Source organism: Platichthys flesus, chromosome 4, assembly GCF_949316205.1.
Source record: "Platichthys flesus chromosome 4, fPlaFle2.1, whole genome shotgun sequence".
NCBI classification, from domain to species: Eukaryota; Metazoa; Chordata; class Actinopteri; order Pleuronectiformes; family Pleuronectidae; genus Platichthys; species Platichthys flesus.
Genome location: NC_084948.1, coordinates 5994352 through 6006767, shown reverse-complemented (window position 1 = coordinate 6006767; position 12416 = coordinate 5994352). Strand labels below are relative to the sequence as shown.

Below are 12416 nucleotides of genomic sequence, written 5' to 3'. Positions count from 1 at the left end.
TGTCTTGCCATCTATGTTTTCATTATCTTGATGCCTTGTGTGCATCAATGCCTCCTGTAACTGCAGGGATGATCTCTGCTGTTTACACACACACAGAGACAGAGACCAGAGACACGAGAGGCAGTGCCATGCTGAGGCTATGTAAGGATACTGAGTAGGGGAAGAGAGTGACAGAGTGCGAATATGATGGAATCAGTGTGTGTGTGTGTCTGTGTGTGTGTCTGTGATGGAAATGGAACTAGCGACATCAGGATCTAAAGTAATTTCTCTCTCTCACACACACACACACAAATTAAAATCTACAGTGTGATGAGAGTTTAAGACTGATTCAGATTTTAGTCAGTGTACAACAATATACAAGAGCAACAAATCAATTAATACTCAACAGTTGAAGAACTATAGAATCAGCAGGTGACTGAGGTGTGTTTTGGTTACCAACTTAATGGGCTATCGTTGATATTTTGAACATCTTTTTAGCACCTTTCATCTTATTGTTTTGGATTCGCAGCAAACAACTCTCTCTCATTATGTCATTTTTCAGCCATAACTCGGATCGCCCAATAGTCCCTTTAAATTCAATCAAGCTGCACCAAGTCGCACACACACAAGTCGACATCAGTTCCCTTATCGTGCCCGATCTGTTTTCATCAAGATCCATGAATTATTCTGTGGGAAAACAGTGAAAATGTTGAATATGCCATGCCCCTAGTGTTAAAGTAAATGAAAAAATAATTATGGATCTGCCCCCTGATCTGGATCCACAACAGTACTCATTACTTTTTGTGTGTACCTGCTCATAAACAAATATAAACAAACGCAGCACAGGAGTAAATAAATAACCTCCTCGGTGGAGGTAACAACATGTGGTTTTTGTGATCCAATCACAAGTGGACAGCTCCGATTGTGTGCGTTCGCACCTAGCATTAAAATCATTGTCATCCTTCACAGGTTTACAAAAGACATCAGCTATAACTGTTCTTAATAATTAATAATTCCTCAAGCGTTGAGGTTTGGTTATGCTGGAATGTGAATGACCTGAGTGAGCTTCCATACATGAGGTAAGACATTCACAGGGACGCTGGGCCACGGTGCAAAAGCCTGTCACTTCGCAGCCAACCAACTTTGGATCACATGAAAATATTCATTCTCTCTCTCTCACACACAAACACAACGTTGTGGGGCCATGCAGTGCAGCTGAGTGTTTTAGTGGCTTCGTGTGTCACTCCAGGGCTCCCCAGACGGGAAGAGTAGTAATCTACTCTGAAGGATGTAATGAGTGACCGCAGCGGCGTGCATGCACACGCACGCATACACATAATCCGTCCTACCCCATGCCAAGGCAATCTGGCAGCACCGTGCCTCACACGTGAAGAGGGTGAATCAAAAGGGGGGGTGGGGTGAATAACACAAACAAGTAGGCTGCATTATGTGGCAGTAGTGCACATGAAAACATCAAGATTATTTCTCCAACCTTCGAACATCCTTGCACGGAGGCATTCGTTGACTAAACGGGTCATTCAAAAGAGTGCTTTATTACAGACACAGAGAGGGATTGCAATATGATTTCAAGACATTCAAGAGCACTTAGAAATATCATGTTAAGCCATTACTGTTACAGAAGAAAAAAAAAGGTAGTTAAAGAAAAAGATCATGTTTTTTTTTTTTTCGCGACCCTTTAACTGACTGACAATTTTTTTTTGTATACTACCTTAAATATCTTTGTTACATTTGAACCCACAGAAGAGTTTTGAGGTTCACAACTCTCTGGCACCTTTAATCTAGGGATCAAGGGGTGAATTATTTGGGAACTGATGGCACAGAGGTTTTGGCAATTGGTCTGTAAAGTGGTTAAACCACCTCAGTCCAGACTGAAGAATCCCAGGGACTATAGGACTTACTGTCTCTAAATGTCATGCCGACATTCATGATCCTCACAGGCTGAATACTACTGAATCAAATGATCCCCAGAGACTAGTTCTATTACCACCATGAGGTTATGTACCTGGTTTTGGACTGAAAGTCTTGCCAAAATGTGATGTTTTTCATGACATTTGGTTCAAACTGTAAAAAGGTCAGCCAGGATGTTTTGTAAAACAAGTTGTATCCCCATCAGCCTCAGCTGTACTTTGTGTTTAGACCCTAACTTAGATGGTGAACATGGTAACAAACTGTATATACAGGTCGGGAAGGTGAATACTTAAATGACTGAATCCTGTCTTTAGATTTATAAATGTTTTATGTATATGTACATTGAATTCGTATTAAAATTGGAAATGCTTGACATTATTTCTGTTTTTACACTCACTAGATACATGGAGGGTGACTGTTGGAGGATTCTCATTGGCTCCTTCCACTCTAAAGACAGATCTGTATGAATGAGGTTATTTGGTGACAAACTGCAGTTTAACAAGTCTCCAGGGGAACTCCTCCGCAGGTAGTTGGCACAAAGACCATGATATGTTGCAGAAATGGGAGGCGGTCCTATTACATTTTCACACTGGATAAGGAGCTTTGGCGTAGCTCCAGGAACCATGAGACTGTTTGTCCCTGTTCACACCAGCAGGGAATGAAGTCAATTATGGTTTTAAGCAGCAGGTTGGAATCAATTACATACACTTTTTTCATCTACAAAGGGAGATAAGTATATACGCTATTGGACTTTACGTAATCAAACCATCTGTTGTGGATATTTTCACTTATGTCATCTGACTGCTACAGAACACTTATTATTCTGAGTGTCATGGCATTCAAAGTAGAACTAGAAGTGATAAGATATGAGAAATACTGGAGGAATTAAGTTTCTGTCGCCCATTACTAGAAACCTTGAGAAGATATGCTGAAATAGTAATCATAACTAAGTATACCAAATATCAAACTATCAGAGATCAGGCGCTTAAATGTAATCAATTGTTCATCAGGAACAAAGAATTATTCTCTGGGAAGAAGGTGAAAATGTTGAAAAATGCCACATCTCCCAATACCATCTGGCTTTTGTCTGTAATGAATGTATACTATCTGCATTCACTCCTGAGTTGAAGGATTCTAAAGTACACAGGTTTCTGTCAGCACTGATGGAAACTAGATAACTGGGTAAGTGCACTAATTTGACACGACAGTAAAGTGAGAGATTCTCAACTTTTGGTGTTTTTGATACCGAATATAAAAAATGAAAGGGAAAAAAAGACAGTACAACTTCTGTTGGCAATGGAAGGGAGTGAATTGCCTTTTATAGAGGGTTGACCCATATATTTTAAAATATATGTATACCTGCTGATGTGATGTAAAAGAGGTAACCGCACGTTTCATTACTCAAACCCATGGTTGACCTTTTCTGATAAGGGTCAAACTACATAACTTTTACAGAAATTTAAATTGTATATGTATAAAGACTGCAAGATAAATACGACTATTAGAAATAAACTACTCCCAAGCAAATTGTCATATTTTTTTAATAAGTTGTAATTGTCTGAAAGGGACAAGCAGGAAATCAACATTTATTACATTGTATATACACCGTTCCATGATGTTGCACTTGTGGCTTTAAAGGTAGCCCAGCTTCTCGTGTTCGGGTCCTGGACTGTGTGGGTCGGCCCTAAGTGATCGCTTTAAAAGCCCTCTTCTCCGTATACTTCAGCTTGAGTCTCCTCTTGAACCTAAGAGATGGGGGCAGGGTGGAAACGTACATGTTCATCAATACACACCTCATCAATCTGTTCATCACCAAGCATCTTTGATGAGCTATTGCATAACAAGTCCTTACTTGGCTCTTTCTCTGGGTTCAATCAGGTTCCTCTTCTGCAGACTCTTGAAGCGGTCCTTGGCAACGCTGCCCTCTGGCTGCAGAGTTGCAACATTACAAGAGACAGGAAGGGAAATGTACAGATAAATCCATGATAGGAAAATGTGACTCAATATCCAATTCCCACCCAAATTACTAAATCCCATTTAAACCATAAAGGCTGATTAAAGCATTATTCAGAGACTTAAAGACAGGAGATAACAAGACACAGGAATTTTCCACTGGCAATTACATCAAATGAAACTATAATTGTCCCTAGAGGGAAAGTGGGCCGTCAGAGTATTAAAGAATAGGATAAGGCTTAGAATAAGAAAAAACAGAGTACTGAAGATAATACACCAGCTAAATGAAGCAAAAGCCATTACAGATAAAGACGCTAAGTCCTCAAGGTCAAAGCGGATAAGTAAGGGCACATTACAGATGTGGGTGACGTACCTTGAGTTGTCGCAGGGAGCCGGCCAGCTCGTCACTTAACTGAACCTCCATGTCTTGAGGCTGGAACCTGCAAATCAGAGCAAAAAGCCAAGTGTTTAAATTGAGGTCAAGAAAAGTTGTGCAGAAGCTTTTATTTTGTATGTGAATGCTGATGTGCCTGAATAGTTTGTAATGAAAAGTGGAAGAGTAAAGAGCCTGGTTAAAAGGAATATCCACATCTACACATTTTGCACCAAAAAAAATGTCAACATATTCCAACTACTTAAACTGAAAAAATATGTATATATAATAAATTGTATTATATCTGCTGCTGAAGTGGAAATGAATTATAAAAAAAATGTACTAAATCACTGGACCCCTTTAAACACACGGTAACATGTAGTGGGAGAGCGGTATTTGTACTTGAGTCGGCCAAGGCGTCTGGGCTGGCTTTTCTCGGCTTCCTGGTTAGCCTTGCGTATTTTCTGTTTTTCCTCTGTATTCTGTTCCTGCTCTTTGACGGACGCCTTAATGGAGCGAAGCTGGAAGAGCTGCTGTTTCTGGTCAATCTCCCGTCTGTCGGCCAGCCGCAGCTGGTCCTGGGGTGGGAAGAGAAACAATCAGGTAGACAATCAGATGAGTGGAGAAACGACAATGCAGCATCTTTCTGAGCAGTTGGAGTTATTTCAAACTGCAAACATTTAATTTTAAAACGACGACTTAAAATGAATGCTCACATTTTTGCTCTGTGCAGTTATGAAATTCATACATTCTGTTCTGCAATGGTCAGACCTGACTTTGACATCCGTCCTGAGTGATCCGATCACAAGTGGTCAGCTTAAATTTCAGGTATGAACAGACCATAGGCACAATGAGGACACATTTGAGATCCAATAACAAACTACCTTCAGACGTGGTCTTGAGATGCATGTTGCCACATTCTTTTTTCTGTGTGAACTCAAATGTGTCCTTTGCCGACTGAAGGAACGCCTCCTTAGCTGACATCCTCTGAACTGCTACAGTTTCTTTTTTTAAATGGCTAAAATCTGTTTAATTGTAAAGCTACATGCAGAATATTGATGCCGTTCTGGCTCCACTCCGTCAACCCCCCCGCCCCTTCTCTCTCCAACCGACTGAACAAGTGGCAAATACGCTCACATTGATACATTTGTAAACTCCGACTGCTCATAACACAATTTGGTCTACTGCAAACAGAAATGATGTACGTGCTTATTTGCATATAGAGAAGGGAAATGATATCTGATCACAAGTGGTCACAGGAGCCACAATCAGGAAGCCTTTTAATTAGGGATGCACCGATATGGAAATTCTTGGCCGATACGATACTAAAAAAACAACCATCTAGCCGATGCTTCTTTGATTTGTTTTTGTTATTCATTCTTTTGTGCAAGGAAAATAATTACATAATTTAAAATTCACTATTTTAAATTATTTCAGCCCTTTATCACTTATCTTTTAATGAGCACAAATTCAGTCAGATTCATGAAACAATCTTTAGTTTAACTCAACTTTATTTAAAGGGGACATATTATGCCCATTCTACCACAGTTGATATGGTTCCTTGAGGTCTTAATGAAATGTCTGTAACATATTTTGGTCAAAATACCATAAGGATAATTTAAAACAGCACCTTTTTACCCTGTCTAAAACAGCCCTCCTCAGATTTACCTGTTTTGAGTGCCCCGCCCCCCCAAGTTTTGGGATGGTGGACATGCCAGATACCCATATTTAACGTGTAGAAGCACTACTTGTCCTCTTTAAGACACCGTGTTAAAGGAGTAATGAGATGTCCTGAGGGTCAGTGAACATGTCGGGGTGGGGCATGTGACAGTTCTAGACCAATGGGGTAGGGTTGTGTGGGATGACAGGTTGTCATTGGCTGGTTTGTTGGGGGTCAGGGGTGAATGATGAAGGAATTGTCAAAGACGGTATTTGATTTGAGGATTGTCGGATAAGGAAAAAGGAGTTTGATGTGTTCGTGTTGACTTTAATAAAGATACAAATAAGAGGTTCTGTGTCGTCTGTGAGGCGGGGACGTTAGAATACCAATGAACATCGGCCAATGCCATGGGTGAAGGTCAAGTTTATTACCGATGCACCGATGCCAGTAAACAAGGCGAATATCGGCCACTAACGATATACGGCCGATACATCCGCTAACCACTAATTCTAATACTTAATGCCAACCACTTCAGATCACTCAGCAAAGATGTTAATATCAGAGCTGAGTGGGTCCTGAGAATTCTATCCTGAAACAAGCGCTGCATTTTCACACACATGGATTTCTCTGATTATTTTCTAGTTTCATCCATGAAATTGTCAAACAAACTGTGGAATATGCCTGTCGGGTCCAAACTCTGGTATTATCAAGATGTTTCAGTGCCGTGTCCCTTGCTGTAATTGTAGATCTCAGATGATGGAATAGATCAAATTTGACACGAAATTAAGTAGTTTTTTGCCGGTGTGTGCTAAGTTTAGCTGGATAGACTTAACTGGACAACACAGAAGCAATGACAGTGTGAAGACTGAAAAGAAGTTGATTAAATGAGTAGAGCCATGTATGCTGTGCTGGAAAGAAAACTTGAATTTAAATCCTAATCGATGCTTCTCTGAAACCCATGTGATAATGAAATTTCGACTCTGAAAAGTCAAAAGTGCCTCAAAGAAGGGAGATTCATTAACTCTATTTATCTGATTATTTTCATGCTTTCCTCTATGAAATTGTCTAACAAGCTGTGGAATCATTTTCCCGGAACATGGGATGGGTCTTCCTAGTTTGTATTGTTTTTTTGGACCTCAATCTAAAAGCCCAAAGATATTCCAATTACAGGCAATTGGGGACAATTACCAAAGTAGGTGCAGATACATCTCATTTTGATAACCTAACAAATAACTTCAGATCTATGTTCAATTACTTCTCACTTTTCATGTTAAGGAGTCTTAAGCACATCTTTGGTGCCCTTGTTAATAAATGTCAAAATAATAATGCAGCAAAATACATCTGCCATTAAGTTCAATCCTATCAAAAAGCTTCATTACTTTACAGAAAATGTGATGTTTTCCAGAATATAAAAACAGGCTAGTTGCCTCCTACTCTGTTACTCCTTAACATAATCAGTGGAATAGCGCATTCACTTGCATGAAACCGGAAGTTAATTATCCCTTCAAATTAAGTATGTACCTTTATTTTTTCTGCCTTTTCTTTCTTCCTCTGTTTCTCAGTCTTTTTTTCTCCTGAGGCGATGGCTCCTACTACTGCATCATCATCATCTTCCTCAATAGGAGCCATTTCTTCTTCTTCATCCTCTTCTACCAGACCTTCCACCTCTTCTTGTAGGACCGTGTCCTGCAGAACACACGGGCGCATGTGAGGAAAGATACAAGTTCAGAGTTTCTGCTGCATTTACAATGAATCAGAAAACGAAGGCAGAGCTGGCATGATCATCTGTACCAATGTGGCTGTGTCCTCTTTGTTGACGGCGAGCTGTCTCTCTAATTTGTCGTCCGCCTTTTTCTTCTTAACCTCCACTTCATGGGCCTCCTGCAGCAACGCCTGGGTTCAGAGTGAAGGAGAACGGTCAGTTCATTCAGCACATTACAAAAAGCAACAATGTAACTCATGGGACAGGCTTTTTAAAACATTGGTTATACTTCAGGATGTTTGTGGACATCCGCCCGGCCTAAATGCATGAGAGAGTATGATAAAAAACTCTTGATATTGTTGGTGTCTTGTGTAGCACACATCCTGAGACACTGGTCATGTTGGGATGCGGTGAATCCTATGGATAAACTCCTGCTGTGTTCTCACATCGGCTCCTTCGAATATACTGCAGACTTTTTACCAGGGGACTGGCAGGAGAAAGTCCCCAAAAAGTCCAGAGGCTCTCAATCTAACATTTGATTTCTCACATACACCTCCTACAGAGAATGTCTGGAGGATCTCCAAAGTTTAATGCATGTCTGTAAGCAGTTACATGAATTCAGGAGAAAGTAATGAAGCATAGTCAATTTTGGGCTGGTATTTTCTGACACTATCTACACTGTGGTGAGTGTTTGCATAACCTCAGATCTCAGGACACAATTTACACAACAGTCTCCTGAGCTCCTCTGTGTTGTCTTCACATTCCCGTAAAGGAAATACTGGGAGCGCAAGGATGAGATCATCACCGGTCATACAGTTCTCAAACATTTAAGAAAACGCAGTAGTAAATGATGTGCCAGGCTGCGCCTAATGAGCGCTCGTTGAAGGAATTCACAAGATTATTTTGGTTTGATGGTCACCTTTCTGAGAATGCTATAAATATTTTAAACATTGATACTCATTTCACCCATCCGAACCTATGAGCTGTTCATCAGAAATGAACATTTTTATGATCTTACCCTCCCGACCCGTGAATCAACCGCGTCTCATACGTAAGTGTTGTGCGCACAGGGTTCAGTTACCTGGTGGGAAAAGAAGTCTGGGTTGTAGGATCCTCCCGCTGCGATGACCTCCACAGCAGGGAGGAGAGAAGGCTTCTCATTCAACTTATCTGGGCGCTGACAAAACCAATAAGACCATAACAGTCACATTCAAAGCACCATTCATGCAATAGGAAATATTCAGTCAAGTTGTGACAAGTCTCGGTCCAAACTCTGGTAATATAAAGATTCCATGTCCCTTGCCGTAATTGTAGATCTCAGATGATGGAATAGATTAAATTTGATGCGAAATAAACGTGTTTTTTTGCCAGTGTGTGCTAACCTTTGCTGGCCAGAATTTGTGGGATAGCACAGAAGCAATGACAGTGTGAAGACTGAAAAGAAGTTGATTAAATGATTAAGCCATGTATGCTCTGGTGGAAAGAAAGAAAAAAAAACTTGAATTTAATCCTAATCGATGCCTCTAAAACACATGTGATGGCGAATTAATTCACAAGCTGTGCCATTCTTGTTTGCTTGTAACCTGAAGGTTTGGACCTGGTTATGGATATTACATCAGGTGTGACATCACCCTAAACAAGTGGATTAGCTCCTCTGCTGGACGTTTATTTACCAAGATACATCTGACAAAAACAATCTCACCTTAACACGCTTCTTGCCAGTCTGTTGAAGGTACCAGGGATCACCTGAAACTTTGGCTGTGATGGGAAAAAGTTGGATACAAAGAAAATGTAGAAAGAATTTGTTTATCTACACTTTAAGAGCTGGTTCAAAATAACAAAAGGTCAGTTCCAATACTGTCAATAAATGATATTTGAAATGTTTACTTAAATTCTTCTGATTCAATAACTGAAATATGTAACAGACCTTGAAAGCAAAGGATGGTGATAATTTTTATGTTGAATTGATTTTGATGACTTGTTGCAATACAACTAAATCCAATCACTTTCATGCTCTAATTGTTAAAGATGATATTGGTTGATGCAGCTGCAAGAACCAATAAAATGAGTTCAGAGTAAGCTAGTGAGTGATTAAGACAAACTCCATCCTCAATTTCTATTTTGGGTTAAGATGTTGTCCATCTGGATATATCATCGTCAACAAATTCAGAGAGCAATTCTGGTGCCTTCCATGTTGGAGTATTTTCAAGAGTATCCTCAGATCCCAGATGACCATATACACAACAATCACCTGAGCTCCTATGTGTTGTCTTCACATTTCCATAAAGGAAATACTGGGAGCGCAAGGATGAGATCATCACAGGACGGTCAGATAGATGGTCAGACAGACAGATGGTCAGACATACAGACACCACTCACTCTCTTGTTCCCATATGTCGTAATATCCTCTTTCGGGGTAATTGTTGGCCTCTGTCACTACTTTCTTGGGCCCTTCGATGACAGGCTTTCTCCTCTGCAGCCGTTTCAGTCTCCGAGGCAACACGCCTTTGGCTACCAAGTGCTCAGACTTCTGGGCAATACGACGGAGTTTCTTGGCATTAGGTTGCTGATGGGCCAGCACACTGAGGGAGGAGGCAGATGACATGAACAGTTGATTATGGAGGATTGGACGATGTAAGGGAAATAGGAAGAGGGAGATAAGATGGAGAAGTTGGCCCAAGCCCAGAGAATTGGGTATCGGTCTTCCTCCAGAGAGTGTCTCCTAAGTTCAGTGCATGTCTGTAAGCAGTTACGTGAATTCAGAGGAAAGTAATGAATTTAAAAGACAGCAAGCATATAGATTTTGGGCCTGTTTTATCTGACACTATCTACACTGTGTTGAGTGTTTGAATAACCTCAGATCTCAGGACACAATTTACACAACAGTCTCCTGAGCTCCTCTGTGTTGTCTTCACATTCCCATGAAGGAAATACTGGGAGCGCAAGGATGAGATCATCACCGGTCATGCACAGTTCTCAAACATTTAAGAAAACACAGTACAAACTGCAGTACTTTCAGGTAACTACATATAAAACTTAAAGCTTGCAATACAATAAAGACAAATTTGTGAATATGGGTCATTGGAAACAAACAACTGTTATCTTTACATTTTAATATCAAATACAAATGAAAAGAAACAGTATTAATGTAATACAACTGTTCCAAGATACTATACTACATTTGGCCAAATTCACAGAGACTGAAACGTAGTGAAAAGTCAACCAAATAAAATGTTAGGGGACACTGGGCTCTGTTTCTTCAAACAATATTCAAGTACGACTCAAATCACCGATGGAGAGAGAAAAAACCATGGGTACTGACTCTTTCGGTGGTTGAACGAGGGAGTCGTGCTGCAGGATAAGGTCTATCCTCAGGGGACGGGCAGGTTTTCCTCTTCTCGTCTTTCCCCAGACGGTTTCTGGCACTTCACAAAAAAAAAACGGATTAATCACCAACAAGAAAATACATACACATCTCTTTATCAAAGCATGTGAAGACACAATCCTATTGGTTATTACAGGGATTCATTTAAACCTGTTCTACTCTGGAAAGTACAACTATTTATTGTTACTGTTGGTCTCATTAATTCTCTATTTACTAGTTAACACACACACTAATAATAAATATTTACCCTTCTGCTCAGCTTTCTTCGGCTCTCCAATGTCCAAAAAGAACAAACTTTCATCTGACTTCTCAGACAGTAGACCCCTGAAACACATGAAGACCACAACTGGTGACGTCATTGTTGTGTGTTCAAATAGTCAGAGGACTGAAATAAAAACACCCCCCAACAGGGCAAAATGCAATGAAATCGAAGGTACAGAGCAAAGCAGCACTTTTACTTAGACGACATCAGAAATCTTGTTAAATTTTCTGACATTCTACTAAGGCAAAACACTGTTGTGGCACTAGACTGAATCTCAATGTGGACTTACTGGAGATGTTGATTAAACTTCACTGTGTAGAGAAGTCATCGGCACAAAACAAACAACATGGATAATTTATATGAAATACAACTTAAAAGGAAATTCCTGGCTACATCTGAACTGAAGACCCGTGTAGTTTGTGACGCTCTTTTAGGCGAGCAAAGCAACATGTGGTTAACTATGTAAAATCACCGATATACACTCCGACACCAGTCCTGTGAGAGAGGTAAAGAGTTAACATTTTTATTGAATCAATTTGGTCAGGTTTTTACACATCACACCACATTAAACTGCGTACCCTGTCGTCCTCTCCTGGTGCCTGACGTCATTTAAAAACGACTCCACATCGTTTATGTCGCTGTATTTGTTCCAGTTCTTCTTCTTATTCCTGTTCACGCGTTTCCTCTTGACGCCTGATGCCTCATTGAAGTCAGCTGAGGTCTTTACATTTAAAAAACCAGGCTGTGCAGACGCCACGCGTTTCACCCTCCTGGTGGACGCCATGTTGAAAGAACAGAAACACGTGTCTTCTTCTTCAATGCTTATACGCTGGAGTGGAGGTGCTGGCGCCACCCATAGGACCGACAGCGCATGTGTTGAAAAAGCTTATTTTTTTTAGTCAAACATGAATATAAATATCAACTTAATTTTGTCCTTATATATCTCTATATTATAGAGCTATAATAACTGCTTAGGGTTAAACAATCTGAGAATCATATACTCTTATATATGACGTTAACAACAATGACCAGCCTTGTTATCTTGGTATCAAATATTTTATTTAATGATCATTAAATAAAACAAAATGTAAAATGCGAATACAGTGTTAAAATGGCTGGATTGCACTGCACTTCACCTCCCTGACATTTCAGTTTTGTTGCATTTTTAATCAT

The 12416-nt window shown here is 40.1% G+C and overlaps 1 protein-coding gene across 1 annotated transcript; it reads right to left on the bottom strand.

Annotated features, from left to right (window-relative positions):
• Positions 1-3431: 3431 nt before the first annotated feature.
• nop53 (NOP53 ribosome biogenesis factor) lies at positions 3432-12052 on the bottom strand. The gene is made up of 12 exons (XM_062386397.1): positions 11822-12052; positions 11229-11305; positions 10919-11021; positions 9976-10178; positions 9299-9354; positions 8678-8773; positions 7686-7787; positions 7416-7580; positions 4637-4812; positions 4235-4301; positions 3761-3837; positions 3432-3653 (listed from the first exon to the last, which is right to left on the bottom strand). Exons 1-12 carry the CDS (start codon positions 12025-12027, stop codon positions 3593-3595), a joined length of 1389 nt encoding a protein of 462 aa, XP_062242381.1. The 5' UTR covers positions 12028-12052; the 3' UTR covers positions 3432-3592.
• Between the last annotated feature and the right edge of the window lie 364 nt (positions 12053-12416).

Bases quoted from the DNA above. Each gene is read 5' to 3' on its own strand.
- nop53 (XM_062386397.1), bottom strand. From the start codon at position 12,027: ATGGCGTCCACCAGGAGGGTGAAACGCGTGGCGTCTGCACAGCCTGGT. The intron at 9,355-9,975 runs GTGAGTGGTGTC...TTCCCATCACAG, and splicing joins CGACATATGGGAACAAGAGA to CCAAAGTTTCAGGTGATCCC. The intron at 4,302-4,636 runs GTACAAATACCG...TCTGATTTGCAG, and splicing joins AGACGCCTTGGCCGACTCAA to GTTCCAGCCTCAAGACATGG.